The sequence below is a fragment of the Poromitra crassiceps genome, assembly GCF_964638095.1.
Source record: "Poromitra crassiceps genome assembly, contig: HAP1_SCAFFOLD_1327, whole genome shotgun sequence".
Classification (NCBI taxonomy): domain Eukaryota; kingdom Metazoa; phylum Chordata; class Actinopteri; order Beryciformes; family Melamphaidae; genus Poromitra; species Poromitra crassiceps.
Genome location: NW_028151084.1, coordinates 2543 through 23006, shown reverse-complemented (window position 1 = coordinate 23006; position 20464 = coordinate 2543). Strand labels below are relative to the sequence as shown.

At 45.4% G+C, this 20464-nt stretch overlaps 1 protein-coding gene across 1 annotated transcript; it reads left to right on the top strand.

Annotated features, from left to right (window-relative positions):
* Nucleotides 1-306: 306 nt before the first annotated feature.
* On the top strand, nucleotides 307-19986 carry LOC310771825 (uncharacterized protein; the record flags this gene model as incomplete). Its single annotated transcript, XM_083664340.1, has 2 exons — nucleotides 307-1972; nucleotides 17551-19986. 2 exons carry the CDS (start codon nucleotides 307-309, stop codon nucleotides 19341-19343), a joined length of 3459 nt encoding a protein of 1152 aa, XP_083520466.1. The 3' UTR covers nucleotides 19344-19986.
* Nucleotides 19987-20464: the final 478 nt, after the last annotated feature.

Genomic DNA, 20464 nt, shown 5'->3' with positions numbered 1-20464 from the left:
ACTGCCTCTTTAACACTCCTCTTCCTGGAATGAAGCAAAGCCTGATAACCCCTCCCTCTTCTCCCCGGTCTCAACACAGCCAGTTCTATTCTCTCCACATATTTCCTGTTCCTCCCCTTTCACAGATCTGCCAGTTTAAAGATGGGTGTAAACATGCTGTGAAGTGCAAGAGCTGACCAGCCCATTCACTGCAGATCAGCACATGAACATGAAGACAACAACAAGAGGTTTGGTTTGGAGCAGAGCCCAGCTTGGTTCAGTTCAGAGGAAGTGAAACTATCTGACTCACTGTCACTGAGAAGTGAAATGGCGCAGCAAGGAATTCAGCTGGACGGGGAAAAACTCTGCTGTTCGATCTGTCTGGATCTACTGAAGGATCCGGTGACTATTCCCTGTGGGCACAGCTACTGCATGAGCTGTATTAAAGACTGCTGGGATGAAGAGGATCAGAAGAAAATCCACAGCTGTCCCCAGTGCAGACAGACCTTCACACCGAGGCCTGTCCTGGTGAAAAACACCATGTTAGCAGAGTTGGTGGAGGACCTGAGGAAGACCGGACTCCAAGCTGCTCCTCCTGATCACTGCTATGCTGGACCTGGAGATGTGGTCTGTGATTTCTGCACTGGGAGAAAGCTGAAAGCCCTCAAGTCCTGTCTGGTGTGTCTGGCCTCTTACTGTGAGCAGCACCTCCAGCCTCACTATGATGTAGCTCCATTAAAGAAACACAGGCTGGTGGAAGCCACCATGAAGCTTCAGGAGAACATCTGCTCTCGTCACGATGAGGTGATGAAGATGTTCTGCCGTACTGATCAGCAGTGTATCTGTTATCTCTGCTCTGTGGACGAACATAAGGGACACGACACAGTCTCAGCTGCCGCAGAAAGGGCCGGGAGGCAGAAAGAGCTCGGGGTGAATCGGCAAAAGATCCAGAAGAGACTCCAGGGCAGAGAGAAAGACGTGAAGGTGCTTCAACAGAACCGGAAGGCTATGAATATCTCTGCTGATAAAGCAGTGATGGACAGTGAGAAGATCTTCATTGAGCTGGTCCGTCTCATTGAGAAGAGAAGCTCTGAGGTGAAGCACCAGATCAGATCCCAGCAGAAAGAGGAAGTGAGTCGGGCTGAAGAACTTCAGGAGAAGCTGAAGCAGGAGATCTCTGAACTGAGGAGGAAACACACTGAGCTGGAGCAGCTCTCACACACAGAGGATCACATCCACTTCCTCCACAGTTACTCCTCGCTGTCACGTCTCAGTCAATCTACAGACTCACCCAGGATCGATACCCGTCCTCTGCACTACTTTGAGGATGTGACTGCAGCTGTGTCAGAGGTCAGAGATAAACTACAGGACATTCTGACAGAGGAATGGCCTAAGATCTCACTGACAGTGACTGAAGTGGATGTTTTACTGTCACAACCAGAGCCCAAGACCAGAGCTGACTTCTTACAATATTCACATCAGATCACACTGGATCCAAACACAGCACACACACTGCTGTTATTATCTGAGGGGAACAGAAAAGCAACACACATGAGTGAAGAACAGTCATATTCTAGTCACCCAGACAGATTCACTGACTGCTGTCAGGTCCTGAGTAGAGAGGGTCTGACTGGACGTTGTTACTGGGAGGTGAAGTGGAGCGGGGGGGGTGTTTCAATAGCAGTCTCATATAAAGATATTAGCAGAACAGGACATGAAAGTGGATTTGGAAACAATGACAAGTCTTGGTCATTAGAGTATGACAGCAGTAGTTGTGAGTTCATACATAAGAGTATCACAACTCTCATCTCAGGCCCTCTGTCCTCTAGAGTAGGCGTGTACCTGGATCACAGAGCAGGTATTCTGTCCTTCTACAACGTCTCTGAAACCATGACTCTCCTCCACAGAGTCCAGACCACATTCACTCAGCCTCTCCATCCTGGACTGGAGTGTTCTGGCACTGGAGACACTGCTGAGCTGTGTAAGCTCAAGTAGACAGGACTTATTCAAGCAGCTGTGTGTGTGTGTGTGTGTGTGTGTGTGTGTGTGTGTGTGTGTGTGTGTGTGTGTTTTCTCTCCATCTTTGGTGCTTAGCTCTCATTGCTGTGGTGTTTCTGCACTGCACTTCCCACAGATCACCTGTCAGTCAAACATTGTGGGCGGGACTGTGATGTCTTTTTCCAAGTTGAATTTTCTGTGGATGATGTTTGATTTCCTCTAGGTGGCGCTCTTTTCTTTGTGTTATATCAGTCAGTGATAGCGAGTATCCAAACACACATGTATTCATATGAAAACATAAACTGTTGTGTGGCCTATATAGTTCTTATTGTTGTGTATTTCTATTGTGACTGTTTCTGTCCCACTACATGGGCCTTAATGGAGCTGTGTGTGTGTGTGTGTGTGTGTGTGTGTGTGTGTGTGTTGGGAAGATTGGAGCAGTCTTATACAGGCTTTAGCGATTGAATGTGTGATCAAAGTGAATGTTTGCAAAGATCAATAAAAAAAAAGGCCAGGTCGAAACCTGGCATACGGGCGATGCATGGGATCGTCACCCATGTATACCCATACACATTTTAACAATCAACAGAACACATATAAGCCGTCATCTGATTTTCCACCTTTTTTCCCTGTTTGTGTTTAGGGATGCAGGATAAAGATTTATTTTTTATTTTTATAAATGCTGCAGCTGCACACTTACTGTTTAAACTTGAATTATAATAGTTGTTTTTCTTTGTTCTTTGATGTGAATTTATGGCTTTTTGGCACCTTTTAAGGTTGAGATAATTGTATTATCATTATATGGTCCAAATATTTCAGTAAAGCACTTGAAACACTTGAAATATTCTTGCTTGGGTGGTATCTACTTGAAATGATGGTAAAATGTATTATTTTTAGTAAAATAACATGTCACGTGTGCAATGCAATATTTGTAATGGAATCATTATGGGACACGGCTAAGAGCCAAACTTAGCCATAGTTCCAGAATGATTCCATTTGCATTGCACACGTGCTACACTATGCTAGCTAACGCTGTGCCAGGTATTAGCCGTGTCCCATAAAGATTCCATTACAAAACACGTTAACGTTAGCCAAACGTTTTTTTGGTTACACAATGCATTGCCAGCTATCTCAAAAACTAATGTGACAGGATAAGGTCCGTTTGATATGTTGTTAAACGTGTTATTTTACACCATTTGAAAGAATTAACCCACCTTGAAATACTTTGAACAGGTCTGGGTGCCTGTCTTTCAGGTGCTTGGCGAGATTGGATGTGTTACCCTTGCCATAAAAAGTTGAATGTAGGCTAAGTAAGCAGCAGAAGCACTATTGTTTTTGTTTTAAATACTTGAGGGCTACATGCCACTGGTGTTGCACTGTCTGCACTAGGGATGGGCATCGAATTTCCGAATAATCGTTGGTATTATCAAGGTCGACTTTTATTATTGAAAGTCGAAATTCTATTTTTTTTTATTTTTTTTTGTGAAATGTTGCATTGTCTCCCCTGATTCTAAGTATAGTCGAATCGCTTGGTTTGAGCAAGTAGAACAATTTTTATAAGCATTTTAAGCAAGGTTTATGGAAAAATGAATGGCGGATGAAATCCCATGAAGAGGGAGAGGGGGTGACTTTGGCACCCCTTTGGCACTCAGACCTGAGCCTACTAAATATTTAATAAACCACTCATGATTGTCAAAACTGTTTTTTATTTTCGAAAATGTCAATGTCATGTAACATGTTCTTTACTTCAGTGGTGCAATGCTTGTTTGAGCTAAAAATCCACAGCAGAAGCTTTTTCTATTAATTAATAAAGCCTTAGACTTAGAATCAGAGGAGACAATGCAACATTTCACTCACAAAAAAAAAAAAAAAAAAAAAAAAAACATTTTATTTTTTATTTCCGAATTTCGATTAAAAGTCGACTTTGGCCAGCGAATTTCGAATAGTGTTTTTGCTAGAAATGCCCATCCCTAGTCTGCACTTACTGCCATACACAGTTGAATGTAAGAAGTAAGCAGGAGCACATTGTTTTGTTTTAAAGTTGAAGGCTACATGCCATTTGTTCATTGGAAATGGTTGCATACTTTAATAAAGGAGATCTCACCGCTGTTTACATGCTTTTCCAATCGGCTAACACGCTAGTTATAGCCTACTTAGCTCAGCTGTTAGCTACTTATCTTAGCTCTCTGCCTCGCGGTAAGATGTTCATGTTCCTTACGCATAACATTCATGTATATTTGCTGGAAGGGGAGACGTCTCCCGCTACTGTTGATGTCCAGAGACACTGGGAAATGTGTGTTTGTTTATTTGTTGCGTCGCGTGTAACGTTAACATGGGCGCGGACCCTCTTCGGCCGTGAGCGACTCTGTCAAGCTGAACAAGATCAGATCAGGGCAGACAGGAAGTCCGAAACCGGACATTCGTCAAATAAAACAAATTTCAACGTAAAAGCCCATCTTGATGAAAGGGTGCCAGGAGTCGTGTATGCAGCGATTGGGACACACATGCTCCCATAGGCCAGTGCAAGCACCGGCCTAAAAATCCCAAAGAATGAATAATATATTTCTTCTGAATCATTCCAGGAAGTACATACAGTACATAACACTTGCATGAATGTAGAAAATAACGACTTTAACATCGGGGGTTGATATGTTCCAGTTGTCACCTTTACAGACACACGTGTTTACAGATGTTCTCTTTTGAAACACCAAAAAAGTTTAGGAATTTTCAGTTTAAACTCATGTTGAAACAGATTATTTACTTGTTAAGATTAACAGAGAAATGATTAAACTTGCACTTTGAAATTATATCTGTGTTTTCCTGTGATCATTTGGTAAGAACATTATTAACGCCTTTAACTGCTCTGCTCTGCATTGAAAGACACTTTTTAAGGGGAACCTGAGGAGGAATGCTGTTCCCCCTCTCATTCTCGCAGTTCCCCCTCAACGTTTACTCTGGGAACTCCGTTCCAAGTGTTCCTCCCACTTCCCACCACAGTTTCTACCTCACTTATATTGTATGCTTTGCAGAGATGGGAAGTAACAAAGTACAAATACTTCGTTACTGTACTTAAGTAGATTTTTCGAGTATCTGTACTTTACTTGAGTATTTAATTTTCTGACGACTTTTTACTTTTACTCGTTACATTTTAACACAAGTATCTGTACTTTTACTTGTGTACATTTTCAAAACAGGTTCGTTACTTTTGTTTAAATGCACGAGAATGTAATTTAAAAACGAGTAGAAACGGGAGAACGGAGCAGAAGTAATAGACGAGTTTCCCAGCGCTGCTGATAAAAGCTCATTCCAGCTCCGCCAATAGTATGACTTGGCACTCCTCCGGGGCCTGGACAAAGAAGAGAAACACGGATTTTCTCTGGGGGGAGACACACGCAGACATTAGGAGCCGTGCAGACAGCCAGCACTTATTAGCGCTCCTCTTTTTGCAATTCATTCTCTATAAGTACGCGCTTAGCGCGCATCTCTTTCAAGAAGCATTTCATCGCGTTTAAAAGCTGGTGGTGTTTTTTTTAGCGCAGCGCTCTGGGCGCTGAAAGCTGAGGAAAGTTTAACAGGAAAAGCGCCCTGCTCCTCTTCACTCCTCCCACCTCGAGTCTTCTCCCAGGAGAGGAGGATTTTCATCTCGCTGCTTCCAGAGTTGCCAATAATCTGGCTTTTCCAAGCGTTCTTTTTTAAATAACCGCATGGCCCCTTATGGTGTTGTTCTAACACATACATTCAGTTTGTGCACTGTCAACATTCAGCTAATATGGAATATGGTGGTGTTCTAACACCAGAGACAGTTCTGTCTAATAAACCTTGAATTTGTGAATGTGATCAACCTGTGGACATTCAGTTCCTTATCCATTAGGTATCAGTATCATATCAGTCTCGAGTATTGTGATTCTGCACTTTGTAAGGGACACCTTGTATCCAGCAGTTAAACTTGTCTAACTATTTGCACATTCATATATCATGGAAATATTAATGAGGGAGGACTAGATATGATTTTAATGGTTTTTTTTTGTGTGGAAAAACCATAGCACACTATTTAAAGTAGAGTTTTAAGATGTGTAAAACATTTGTAGGGGATCTTTTATCCTCAAATTATATTCTATGATGTGAGGTTCAGTCATTCAGAAAGATACGGTAAAAATACTTTTACTTTTACTCGTTGGGTACATTTCAGAGCCTGTACTTTTTTACTTTTACTTGAGTAAAATAATTGAATCAGTACTTCTACTTTTACCGGAGTAGTTTTTTACACAAGTAACTGTACTTCTACTCAAGTACAAAATGTCAGTACTTTTCCCATCTCTGATGCTTTGGCAACACGTGCACATAAAGCTCCTTGAACTGGAGTTGAAATGTAAAAGTAGAGAGAGGAGACAGAATATAGTACTGTTCTCCATATAATAATAATACTATAATGATTAACTGGTGAAAAGGACAATATTTTAAAGGTCCCATCTTGTGTAAAACAAGATGTCCGTGCTTCTTTGATTATAAAGGACGTGGGCGTGCTATAGAAACATCATGGAAGTCTCAAAACATTGGTCCCCAGATAAAGCCACACCAGCCATGGAAGGAGAATGTGCCTCCAAACGAGCCGTTTTGACTTTGGTGATTTTGTGACATCACAAAGTAACACTCGTCTCATTTGCCCGCTTACAGCGCCACCCTGCCAACTGAATGTGTTAGACTAAACCTTGTTGTCTGTAGCAGAGCTGCTGTGTAGAATGTGTTAGACTAAACCTTGTTGTCTGTAGCATAGCTGCTGTGTAGAATGTGTTAGACAGTAAACCTTGTTGTCTGTAGCAAAGCTGCTGTGTAGAATGTGTTAGACTAAACCTTGTTGTCTGTAGCATAGCTGCTGTGTAGAATGTGTTAGACTAAACCTTGTTGTCTGTAGCATAGCTGCTGTGTAGAATGTGTTAGACTAAACCTTGTTGTCTGTAGCATAGCTGCTGTGTAGAATGTGTTAGACTAAACCTTGTTGTCTGTAGCATAGCTGCTGTGTAGAATGTGTTAGACTAAACCTTGTTGTCTGTAGCATAGCTGCTGTGTAGAATGTGTTAGACTAAACCTTGTTGTCTGTAGCATAGCTGCTGTGTAGAATGTGTTAGACTAAACCTTGTTGTCTGTAGCATAGCTGCTGTGTAGAATGTGTTAGACTAAACCTTGTTGTCTGTAGCAGAGCTGCTGTGTAGAATGGAAAACAAGGCTAGGTCGAAACCTAGCATATGGCCGGTGTGGTAAAGCGTGCCGTGCACATATCATGTTTCTCATAGGATGATTGCGTAATGGGATGTTATCTGGAGGGGAAAATGTAGCCTAAAAAAAGGAAGTTTAACATTTCTTGGCTTGTGTTAAATTATAAACGTCATGCAGCTCTTTATTTTCTGTGGAGCAGTGCTGTAGTGGTCACTGGACAAAAAGTGGATAAACTCATTTCTGAGGCAGTTTTCTCACATCGTGCTGTTATCTAAAAAAGAGGTGAATAAAATAAACTTCAGTCGCCCATATAGGCTACGAGACTATGAGGCTAGAACAACTGAAACTGAATCATATATCTCTAATATAATCTTATTCTTATCAGCATAATTGTTTATTTTGTGGTTTTCTGGCATGTTCGACTCGGGGTCCAGTCCACCCGCTATGCCGACCACCCGCAATGCCGACCTTAGGTTTAGGCGTGGGGGTGGGAGAGGTTAGGTTTTGGGTTAGGGTCTGGGGGAGGTTAGGTTTAGGCATGGCATGGGGGGAGGTTAGGTTTGGCGTGGGGGCTGGGAGAGGTTAGGTTTTGGGTTAGGGTCTGGGGGAGGTTAGGTTTAGGCATGGCATGGGGGGAGGTTAGGTTTGGCGTGGGGGTGGGAGAGGTTAGGTTTTGGGTTAGGGTCTGGGGGAGGTTAGGTTTAGGCATGGCATGGGGGGAGGTTAGGTTTGGCGTGGGGGTGGGAGAGGTTAGGTTTTGGGTTAGGGTCTGGGAGAGGATAGGTTTAGGCATGGGGGGAGGTTAGGTTTGGCGTGGGGGCTGGGAGAGGTTAGCTCCACCGACACGCTGCACGCCGCCTCGCTCAGCTGGTTCTGCTTGTGGGCTATCGGCATTGCGACCTGTCGGCACTGCGGCCTGTCGGCACATAGACGCGGCACCGTTGGACTCACCCTGCTAGCCGGGCGCAAGGAGCAGACAGAAAGGAAATGCTGGAAGAACGCTGGTCCGCCCGCAATATGCAATTAAGCAGATTGAAAACAACGTTAGCTCAGCAGCTGGAGCTAGCTTGATAGCTACCAGCTAACAAGTTAACATGCTGGTCCGCCCGCAATATGCAATGAATTAACGCTAAGCAGATTGAAAACAACGTTAGCTCAGCTGTGGCCTGTGGGACGCCAGCGCTGCCTTGGCGCACAAGTGCACAACTTTCTCTAACACTTCCAACTTTCTCTATAGACGGTTTTCACCAGCTGCAACCCCACAGCACTTCCTTTTTCTCAGCTTCTTCTTCTGTGTTTTATGGCGGTTGGCATCCTTAAATGTTGCATTACCACCACCTGAATTGTATCAGCTTCACAGTGCGAACTATTGACAGTGTCCACTTTCTCAGCTATTCAGGGGAAGCACTGACATAGCCTACTTCTATTTCTATTTTTGCTATGTAAACGTTTAAATGTAAAGATAGGCCTATGCGTGCAATAACGTACTGATAGTCAGCTTACTCTGTAACATGTAGCTTTTATTAGCCTCTCAGGCTAGCTCAGGGACCCAATCTTTTTTTCCCCCATGATGGCGAAGGCATGACCCGCCCCTCTCTGCCTCTAATTGGCTGACTGCTTCCCAGGCGAGCCAGAAGTCATCTCAAACGAGCCATAAGCCATTATAGCCTATACTTTCATTCAACGTCACGATGCTGCGGGGGGAAGTAGGCTACTTCATAGCTTAACTACGAAAATAGTGTCCGCTGTTTATCTCCCTTTCTGCTGCAGCATGTTGAAGAAATAAATGTTCAGTTTGAACAACACCCATTCTGGTCATTATAGAGCAAGATGATCGCTTCCACTACCAGGGCTGCCCAGAGAGATGGCAGTGCCCCTGGAAGGGTCCAGCCACTATGCCCCCCCCCCCTCCCCCGCACGCGCTTGACTCATATCCCCGGATACCCCGCCCATGGGGGGGGGGTAAAGGGGTAAGCTTCAGGGGGCGCCCCCCACCGCTGGCGGCGCTCTCCTCCTCTCATCTCCCCCTCTCCTCTCCTCTCTCCCCCTCTCTCCTCTCCCCTCTCCTCGTCTCCGCCTCTCCCCTCCTCCTCTCCCCCTTCCTCTTCTCCTCTCCCCTCTCCCCCTCTGCTCTCCTCTCCCCCTGGTTCCCCCTCTCCTCTCCTCTCCTCTCCTCTCCCCCTGGTTCCCCCTCTCCTCTCCTCTCCCCCTCTCTCCCCTCCTCCTCTCCTCTCCTCTCCCCCTGGTTCCCCCTCTCCTCTCCCCCTCTCTCCCCTCCTCTCCCCCTCTGCTCCCCTCTCCTCTCCCCCTGGTTCCCTCTCTCCTCTCCCCTCCTCTCCCCCTGGTTCCCCCTCTCTCCTCTCCCCTCTGGTTCCCCCTCTCTCCTCTCCCCTCTCCTCGTCTCCCCCTCTCCCCTCCTCCTCTCCCCTCTCCCCCTTCCTCTTCTCCCCTCTCCCCCTTCCTCTTCTCCTCTCCCCTCTCCCCCTCTGCTCTCCTCTCCCCCTGGTTCCCCCTCTCCTCTCCTCTCCCCCTGGTTCCCCCTCTCCTCTCCCCCTCTCTCCCCTCCTCCTCTCCCCTCTCTTCTCTCCCCCTCTCCTCTCCTCTCCCCCTGGTTCCCCCTCTCCTCTCCCCCTCTCTCCCCTCCTCTCCCCCTCTGCTCCCCTCTCCTCTCCTCTCCCCCTGGTTCCCCCTCTCCTCTCCCCTCTGGTTCCTCCTCTCCCCCTCTCCCCTCCTCCTCTCCCCCTTCCTCTTCTCCCCTCTCCCCCTTCCTCTTCTCCTCTCCCCTCTCCCCCTCTGCTCTCCTCTCCCCCTGGTTCCCCCTCTCCTCTCCTCTCCCCCTGGTTCCCCCTCTCCTCTCCTCTCCCCCTCTCTCCCCTCCTCCTCTCCCCCTCTCTTCTCTCCCCCTCTCCTCTCCTCTCCCCCTGGTTCCCCCTCTCCTCTCCCCCTCTCTCCCCTCCTCTCCCCCTGGTTCCCCCTCTCCTCTCCCCTCTGGTTCCTCCTCTCTCCTCTGCTCTCCTCTGGTTCCCCCCACCCACCCCCATCTGCGGTCGCCTTTTATACACGTACCAAACAACGCAGGACAACGTGATTGGCTGGCTCAGATTTGAACAGATCTGAGCCAGCCAATCGCGTGCCCCATGACCGGATGGACCATATATGGATAATGGACCCCCCCCCCCCCCCTGGCTGTGCTATCATAGCTGCTGACTGTTACTGCACTATCCGTCAGATCCGTAACATGGACGTTACTCTAGGGTGACCAGACGTCCCCGATTTTCGGGGACAGTCCCCGATTTCGGTGCTCTGTCCCCGGCTGGAGCTGTCCCCGAAAATGTCCCCGATTTTGGCCACAAAGTCAAATAATAATACTGGCAAGAAACTCGATAACAGAGCATTTGCGGCACCACAAAGCCTGTCGTGCGCACGTTGTGCAAAGTGCTGCCTGTGTGTGACAGAGTAGATCACAGAGTAGATGTCCTCCCTCTGCCCGTGCCGTGGTTTTCCACCCAGCCGCACGCAACTGAAGCCCCAGAGGTGGCGAACGAGAGGCGGAGTCTGCTTGCTGCTTTTCCTACCGTCCTTGTTTACCGGACCCCATTCAGCGGGTTATCCATCCCAGTTGTTTTGAATAGTTAAAAGTACAGTAAAACTATCTGGTAAGTAAGTGCATTAACTAACTCAAAACGTTTTTGCAGAGAAGTCAGTAACGTTTTTATGTACACCAAACTCCATTGAAAAAAATGACAATTTCTAACGTGATTGGCGATGGATCATTGTTATCTAGTCATTAGCCTACTGTTCCCTAAATTGGCCTTCAGCCATCAAAACTTTGATAACCCCTGGTTTAAATTAAACACAATAGGTCATATTTATCTCTAGATTACAATTTTAATCATTAAAATTGCCTTTTATTATTAACATGATTTTTTAAATTATTTTGTCAGCATTTAATATTAAATTAGCAGTTAATATGGTCATGTGGCCATTGAATACTTGAAACTGGTGAGCGACACCCTAAACTCAAGGAAAGTGTTTACTGAGGTAATAAATCACTACTGTAATGTTTTTGTTTTGTGTAAATAAATTATCCACCAGTTGGTGAGGTCAAAGAGAGAAGTTGTCCCTCTCTTCCTGCCACTCTACACAATACACCAGTAGCCTATTTCCCATGAATTACCTAGGCTGTCTAATTTGTGGTAAATTGTGCCAGATAACTAGTAACCATTGTAAACTGCTTCTTTTTCAATTGTTTCAAAATCACAAAGTTCTTGATAGATCTAGCCTCTTACTTTTGCTCTCAAAGTGCACCAGATTTATGCATTTTACTGTAAAATGTACACAATTTTCTAAAAGACGGGGGGGCACAGCCCCCCCTGGGCCCCCCTAGCGGACCACAAAATGTCCCCGATTTTCATTTGAGAAATCTGGTCACCTTACGTTACTCTGCAGAAACTACAGTAACAAAATCACGAATTGCTCTGTTTTTGGAGCTCTGCATGTCTGTGTTTGTCTAGTTAATGCGTTAACGTTAGCTAGCGGCTAACATTCGCTAGTTAGCCAACCAACCAGCAGCTAACATTAGCTAGCTAGCTAGCTTACCGGAAGCGATATTTTTTTTGGATGACGGCGAAGGCATAACCCACCCCTGGCCCTCTCTGCCTCTGATGGCAGCGTTATAAACCATAGATATGACTATATTAAAAACATAAACACACTGGCGTCTTTCATGCAGGCTAGCAAGCGTAACTGCTGTATGTCTGTCTGACCCACTGAGTCTGACGGTCTGACCACAGACTGTAACAGAGATGTAATGCAGGATAGCCAAGCGAATGTGTTTATATGGAAGTTTGACGCTAGGCCAATCAGAGGCAGAGAGGGGCGGGTTATGCCTTCGCATAGCCTTCGCCATCATCCGAAAAAAAATATCGCCTCCGGGACAACAACGCTTCCTACCCAGCGTGTGCACGTCTTTCCGACAGGGGTGGTTGTTATGGCAACTATCAACAACAACAACAACTACTACTAACTACTACAAGACATAAAGACCGAAATAGGCTACCTTGTTAATGTGTCTGTCGGAGACACGGCCTAACGTTAACATTTAATATGAGCCGAATATCAGCCTGCGCTCAGCTATGTAGGCTATACAGGAAGTAAACCGGATATTCAGGTGGGTTGTGACGGTTGTTATTGTTGTCCAATTAAAACTGTCTATACACGCTGACGCTCTGTCATCATTGGAAACAACTGGAAAATTGAAGAAGCTGGAGCTGTGGAAAAGAAGCTCAGTGGACACACTCAGTGGACACACGGCCATTAATGCACTAGTGGCAGTGGCATACACTTACCGTGGCAACAACTTGAAAGCGGAGTACAGCGCCGTACAGCGGTGACCAGTGGGACGACCAGACCAGGATGGGCCCCAGGTCGGGCACGCAAATTGTATGGAGTGGAGATGACAGGCCGCCGTGGCGCATGCGCACACACCGGCCAAAAACGACAGAAAACATTCAACTGCACCAAAGATGGATCTATCCCAACAGATCATCTAATCAACTTCTCTTATTTTATCTTGTCAAAACAGCGCTTAAGAGTCAGAGAGCACATGGAGAAGTCCCACAGAGGCTTGATTTTTTTTTGCAACATAACCTTCATAACCATCTGGATCGAGGCCCACATGAAACGGAATGGCTTTTATTTTATTTCACTGCAGCAGGTCAAGTTTTCACTCAAGTTGAAAATGGTTCTTCTTCTTCTTCTTCTTCTACCTCAGTTGAAGTTGTGACCCTCTCGCTCAGTTCTCCTCCTTCCATTGACTTGTGTATGACGTGCTGGCATGTAAAGCCCATGGAGACATAACTGTGGTAAAGGAATATCATTAAATCAGTGTGGACTAAACCAGTGCTTCTCAACATGGGTTCCAGGGGGACCACCAGCGGTCCTTGAAGGGCTTCTAGGCGGTCCGCAGAAAATGGATGAATTGACCATTATTTCATTTAGACAAGAAATTAACACAGTTATGGAATGTAGCAGAATGACTGTTCTGATCATTGGTTCTTCGTTGTCTCTCCACATACAATACAGATAGTCATGGGATCCTGGTCCAAATCAGATCTGACATCAATAAAAACACTTTCAGATGTGGGTCCGAGAGACATCTGATCTCATCAAATGGGGTCTGTGGCTCGAATGTTGATAAGAATGGTTGAGAACTGTGCTAAACCATACGCACCACATATGAGTTTAGTCAGAATACTGAGTTTCAGAAGTCTAGAATTGTATTCTCACAATTCGGACTTGATGGTTATTTGACATGTTGGATCTGAGTGCAAAGAAGGTCACAGAACAGAACACACGACTTGACACTAAGGCTGCAAATAAGAGTTGGTCACAGTTTTTATTTCCATTTTCTGACAAAACTCCACACAAAAACAAAATCGAGACCAAGCTGAAAAAAGAGAGATCCTTCTATTTTATTTCATTTGTTTGTTGGTTTCTTTGCTGCTGTTTGGCAAGTTAAGGTACAGTGCCTTATTTCATTTTTCCACAGATTTAAATCATGAAATCGGAGAGAAATCTCTTTTTCCCAGGACACAGAAAGATTGTATTTTTATCCAACAGGGGAGGGGTGGGGGAGGGGCAGGGGGAAGGGGAGGGAGAAAAGGAAGTAGCAGGTGGGAGGGGCTTACGAGGACGGAGGTTTTGCACGGTGCTCACAAACAGACAGACAAACAGGGACGGAGAGACAGCCAGGCATCAGGGAGGGGACGGGGGAGGGGGAGAGAGACAGAGAGAGAGAAGAGAGAAGAGAGAGAGAGAGGGATAGGGGGTGTGCTTTGTCATGTCCCAATGAAAACAAGCAGCTCTCAGACTCCGAACAGAAAAAACAAACAGAAAAAAGCTTTAAAAAAACCAGCCAGGCATCTATTAGAAAACAACAACACGAGCAGAAAAGAACAGAGGGGAGGAGGAGGAGGAAGGAAGGAAGCAAGGTCAGAGGGTCAGAGGAGGTGACCATTATTAATTAAGCAATTAATTGATTAATCAATTATGATTTTTTTTTGTTTCAGTGAGTGAGTGAGTGCTTCTCGGGGGGAAGTGGGGTTGATTCGTAGTCGTGTCGAGACTGGCAGTGTGCAGAAAGAGAGGAAGAGGAGGAGGGGAGGAAGGCAGTAGGGATGCACGAGGATGTCGGCACGTCGTCGGTATCGGCCGATAAAGACTTCAAAATCAACTATGGACATCGGGCCCAAACCGAACAGTCCTGCCGACATGACGCTGTAATTATGCCCAAATGATCCATGCTTGACTAAATGCTGGACGCCATGTCGCTTAAGTTGAAGTGGTTTTCTGATTTTCACCAGTGAATGTGTACATTTTGAAAAGCATTGTGTTTATGTCGGCATCTGCCATCACCATAAGAGTAGGCATAATAATGTGTTGATTCCACTACAGGAGAGACTTGATGTTCTCTGAAATAGGTGGGGAAGTATCGGCATCGGCAATTCGCCCGAAAGAGTTGGAAAATGTCGGATATCGGCAAAAAACCCAATATCATGCATTCCTAGAAGGAAGGAAGGAAGGAAGGAAGGAAGGAAGTAGGAAAGGAATGGCGAATAAATGGCAGTGATTGGGGAGCGGGATCTCGGTGGCATAAAACAAACAAAAACAACAACAAGAACCAAAAAAGTGGTACCACCGGCCCGCTCAGATCGCCAGTGGGGAGTGGACTGCTGTGTCGGGGAACAGTGACGGAGTGGAACAGTGGGGACTGCTGTGTCGGGGAACAGTGACGGAGTGGAACAGTTGGGACTGCTGTGTCGGGGAACAGTGACGGAGTGGAACAGTGCTTCAGGTTTTTGGAGTTTATTGTTGTTGTTCTTCTTCTTCATGTATTTATTAGTACAGATATATAGGAAGATCTAACAGTGTGGTCATCAACATGGGCACAACAGTATTACTGGCAGACTAGTGCTGTAGTCTTTGGATAGAAAATCGTTGGTCCTCTCGTCGCCGTGGCGTTTGTTGTTTTGTAAAGGAGATGAAGATGGAAGAGGTTGAGGAGGAGGAGGAGGACATCGGGGAAGAAGGGAGAGCCGGTTGGAGGAGAAGTAAACGTAGTTCTCTTGTACAGTTTTGAGTTTGTTGATCGGAGAGGAAGAATGGATTGGAGAGAGACAGAGAGAGAGACACACACACACACAGAGAGAGAGACACAGAGAGAGACACACACAGAGAGACAGAGAGAGAGAGAGGAGAGGGGAGGATGAATTGGGGGAGGACAGGGTGAGAAGTAAAGAATGGTTTGATAATCTTTTAATAGTATGTCTCTCTTTCCACCCAGCCTGCAGATGGAATAGGGGGAGAGATAGAAACAGGGAAGGGAGAGGGAAAAAAGAGAGAAACAGAGAGTTGTTACTTATTTAAAAAAAAGTGATTTATGTCTAAAGCAAATTGTGAGATTAGTTTCTAAACACATTACACGTGTTGTCATTGCTGACAACCTGTGAAAACACTGTGAACTATGTAGTACTGAATTGTGGCGTTAGACCGTTTTTCATCATTTTTGTGTTCAGGATTTTTTTAACACTATATAAAAACTAAACCCCAGAACAAAGTAAAACGCGTCCAAGTGGATACTTACCTCCGGGGTTCCGGCGCAGGATGAGTTTTCGGATCTCATCGTAAACAAAGATGAGGAAACTGTACGGGAACGCACAGAACCACCAACTGGGCCTGAGAGAGAGAGAGAGAGAGAGAGAGATGAAGAAATGAAAAGATCTGTACAGGAATCTGATGGAAAATGCATCTCTGTCATTCAACCGTCAATCAGATTTCCACGCAGTGTTAACATGTAAATTAGATGTGTTTCCACCAGCCGGGTTAGTTAGGCCATGTTCACATTACAGGCAAATCCCATTTGCTGCTAAAGTCGTTAGTCCTCATTATCTTGATTGGTTTCCCAAATCTGATTTGGGAATGTGTCCGCACTGCCACAAATCTGAATTGGGCAAGTGTTCAAGTCAGATCTGTGTGTCCAGATACAATGAGCCAATGAGCCAACATACAATGTTTCTGGCAGTGTTTTGCATGTCTGCTCTCTGCTCTTCAAGTCCCCGTCCCTTGCAAAAGACACTCTCAAATCTGATTTGGGTGATCAGCGCGTCCACACTGAAGTTGCTTCAATTTCGTTGTTCTTAAACTTGTTTTTGAAACAGTGACAAATAAAGCTCATTCATTCATTAATTCATTCATTCATTCAAGTCACATCAGTCGAAAGCAGATTGGAAACTACCTCTATGTGGTTTGGGACAAGCGACACAAATCAGACTTGGAGCGTCCAGACTCATAAAACCAATCTGGATAGAATCAGTAATAGGTCACTAATGTTCACAAATCCGATTTGGCCTCCTAGTCTGAACATGGCCTTAGAGACTGATGTTACTGTTCTTCAGTGTCAGCCAATGCTGCCACATTCCATGTTTCATCAGAAGATGAAAATGCATATGGAAATATTGTAATGTAATCTTCTAATCTAATATTCATGATGGGAACCTTCTACATGGGAGCAACAGCAACGTTTCAGGTGTGTCACACAGCCATCTATCAGGCCAAGCATCTGGCCGCATGTATCTGATCAATATGCTTCTAAGCTAAAGTATCATTCAGATGTACTGCGTGGAGTGAGCATACACGCCTTTTTCTGCTTATGTTTTTTTTGCTGCATCTCCACTCAGCATTTCTAATTTGGCAGATCCTGCCATCTGGTTTCTATTGTCTGTTGATCTGTTTTATTGTGTGCTGTATATAACCTTGTTGTATGTCGCTTTGGATAAAGGCGTCTGCTAAATGACAATAAAGTAAAGTAAAGTAATCCTGACAGGCAGAAGAAAGCGGAGGAGGTGTGGTGGTACTACACGTACTTGAGCGGGTACATCCGTAGTGCCACATCCATGCCGGGGCAGTAGGACAGGAAGGCAGCCAGGGCCGTTTCCTCAAACAGGCCAAAGATAAGAATCTTATTCCTGAGAGAGAGAGAGAAAAAGACAGAATAATGACAGTTAGAGAAAATGATAACATGCATGACTGAGAGACAGAGCAGGAAGAGGAAGGGAGAAACACAAAGATACTCGACTACAACTACTGATTATTTTCATTTTGTTAAATGGTAATCTATCTCCTGTCATACTAAATAGTTAATTTCCACAAGCCTCATAACCCCTCCCTCTTCTGCCCGGTCTCAGCCAGTTCTATTCTCTCCACATATTTCCTGTTCCTCCCCTTTCACAGATCTGCCAGTTTAAAGATGGGTGTAAACATGCTGTGAAGTGCAAGAGCCGACCAGCCCATTCACTGCAGATCAGCACATGAACATGAAGACAACAACAAGAGGTTTGGTTTGGAGCAGAGCCCAGCTTGGTTCAGTTCAGAGGAAGTTAAACTATCTGATGTCACTGAGAAGTGAAATGGCGCAGCAAGGAATTCAGCTGGACGGAGGAAAATTCTGCTGTTCGATCTGTCTGGATCTACTGAAGGATCCGGTGACTGTTCCCTGTGGGCACAGCTACTGCATGAGCTGTATTAAAGACTGCTGGGATGAAGAGGATCAGAAGAAAATCCACAGCTGCCCCCAGTGCAGACAGACCTTCACACCGAGGCCTGTCCTGGGGAAAAACACCATGTTAGCAGAGTTGGTGGAGGACCTGAGGAAGACCGGACTCCAAGCTGCTCCTCCTGATCTCTGCTATGCTGGACCTAAAGATGTGGGCTGTGATGTCTGCACTGGGAGAAAGCTGAAAGCCCTCAAGTCCTGTCTGGTGTGTCTGGCCTCTTACTGTGAGCAGCACCTCCAGCCTCACTATGATGTAGCTCCATTAAAGAAACACAGGCTGGTGGAAGCCACCGTGAAGCTTCAGGAGAACATCTGTTCTCGTCACGATGAGGTGATGAAGATGTTCTGCCGTACTGATCAACAGTGTATCTGTTATCTCTGCTCCGTGGATGAACATAAGGGCCACGACACAGTCTCCGCTGCCGCAGAGAGGACAGAGAGGCAGAAAGAGCTCGGGGTGAATCGACAAAGAATCCAGAAGAGACTCCAGGGCAGAGAGAAAGGCGTGAAGGTGCTTCAACAGGAGGTGAAGGCTATGAATCTCTCTGCTGATAAAGCAGTGATGGACAGTGAGAAGATCTTCACTGAGCTGGTCCGTCTCATTGAGAAGAGAAGCTCTGAGGTGAAGCAGCAGATCAGATCTCAGCAGAAAGAGGAAGTGAGTCGGGCTGAAGAACTTCAGGAGAAGCTGAAGCAGGAGATCTCTGAGCTGAGGAGGAAAGATGCTGAGCTGGCGCAGCTCTCACACACAGAGGATCACATCCACTTCCTCCACAGTTACCCCTCGCTGTCACGTCTCAGTCAATCTACAGACTCACCCAGGATCGATACCCGTCCTCTCCACTACTTTGAGGATGTGACTGCAGCAGTGTCAGAGGTCAGAGATAAACTACAGGACATTCTGACAGAGGAATGGCCTAAGATCTCACTGACAGTGACTGAAGTGGATGTTTTATTGCCACAACCAGAGCCCAAGACCAGAGCTGACTTCTTACAATATTCACGTCAGATCACACTGGATCCAAACACAGCACACACAGGGCTGTTATTATCTGTGGGGAACAGAAAAGCAACACGCATGTGGGAAGAACAGTCATATTCTAGTCACCCAGACAGATATATCACTATAGACTATCATGTCCTGAGTAGAGAGGGTCTGACTGGACGTTGTTACTGGGAGGTGGAATGGAGCGGGAGGGAAGTTTCAATAGCAGTCTCATATAAAGATATTAGCAGAACAGGGACTCCAGGGAGTGGAAGTGGATTTGGATACAATGACAAGTCTTGGGCATTAGAGTATAACTGTTACAGCAGTAGTTATCAGTTCATACATAAGAGTATCACAACTCTCATCTCAGTTCGTCCGTCCTCCAGAGTAGGAGTGTACCTGGATCACAGAGCAGGTATTCTGTCCTTCTACAACGTCTCTGAAACCATGACTCTCCTCCACAGAGTCCAGACCACATTCACTCAGCCTCTCCATCCTGGACTGGGGTGTTATAGCACTGGAGCCACTGTTGAGCTGTGTAAGCTCAAGTAGACAGGACTTATTAAAGCAGCTGTGTGTGTGTGTGTGTGTGTGTGTGTGTGTGTGTGTGTGTGTGTGTGTGTGTGTGTGTGTGTGTGTGTTTGTGTGTGTGTGTGTGTGTGTTTCTCTCTCTCCATCTTTGCTTAGCTCTCATTGCTGTGGTGTTCCTGCACGGCGAGTATCCTAACACACATGTATTCATATGAAAACATAAACTGTTGTGTGGCCTATATAGTTCTTATTGTTGTGTTTTTCTATTGTGACTAATATTTTCTGCTGTTTCTAAGACTCTTCCCTTCATTATAGCTGTGTGTGTGTGTGTGTGTGTGTGTGTGTGTGTGTGTGTGTGTGTGTGTGTGCGTGTGTGTGCGTGTGCGTGCGTGCGTGCGTGTGTGGATATGTTAATATTTAGTTTATTGATTGGACAGTCTTATACCAGGCTTTAGTGAATGAGTGATCAAAGTGAATGTTTGCAAAGATCAATAAAGGAAATTCCCAGGAATGAATACAATATTTCTTCATTCCAGGAAGTACATACCGTACATAACACTTGCATGAATGTAGAAAATAACAACTTTAACATTGGGGGTTGATATGTTCCAGTTGTCACCTTTACAGACATGTGTTTACAGATGATCTCTTTTGAAACACCAAAAAAGTTTAGGAATTTTAAGTTTAAACTCATGTTGAAACAGATTATTTACTTCTTAAGATTAACAGAGAAATTATTAAACTTGCACTTTGAAATGATATCTGTGTTTTGCTGTGATCATTTGGTAAGAACATTATTCAAGCCTTTAACTGCTCTGCTCTGCATTGAAAGACACTTTTTAAGGGGAACCTGAGGAGGAATGCTGTTCCCCCTCGTTCTCACCGTTCCCTCTCAACGTTTACTCTGGGAACTCTGTTCCCAGGCGTTCCCTGCATTTCCACCACTGGTATAGGGTTCTTATCCAGGGCTGATGGCGAACACGTTTAATAGATTTCTTATTAAGACGCTCCGCCAATTTTCAATAATGTTTTTTGTGCACAATCATAATCTCACACATATCTGAAAACTATAAACAGTCTTGCTGGCATTGATTTAGTTTGACAGATATTGAGAGTCCATTTGAGTGAAGCTGTGGACCAGT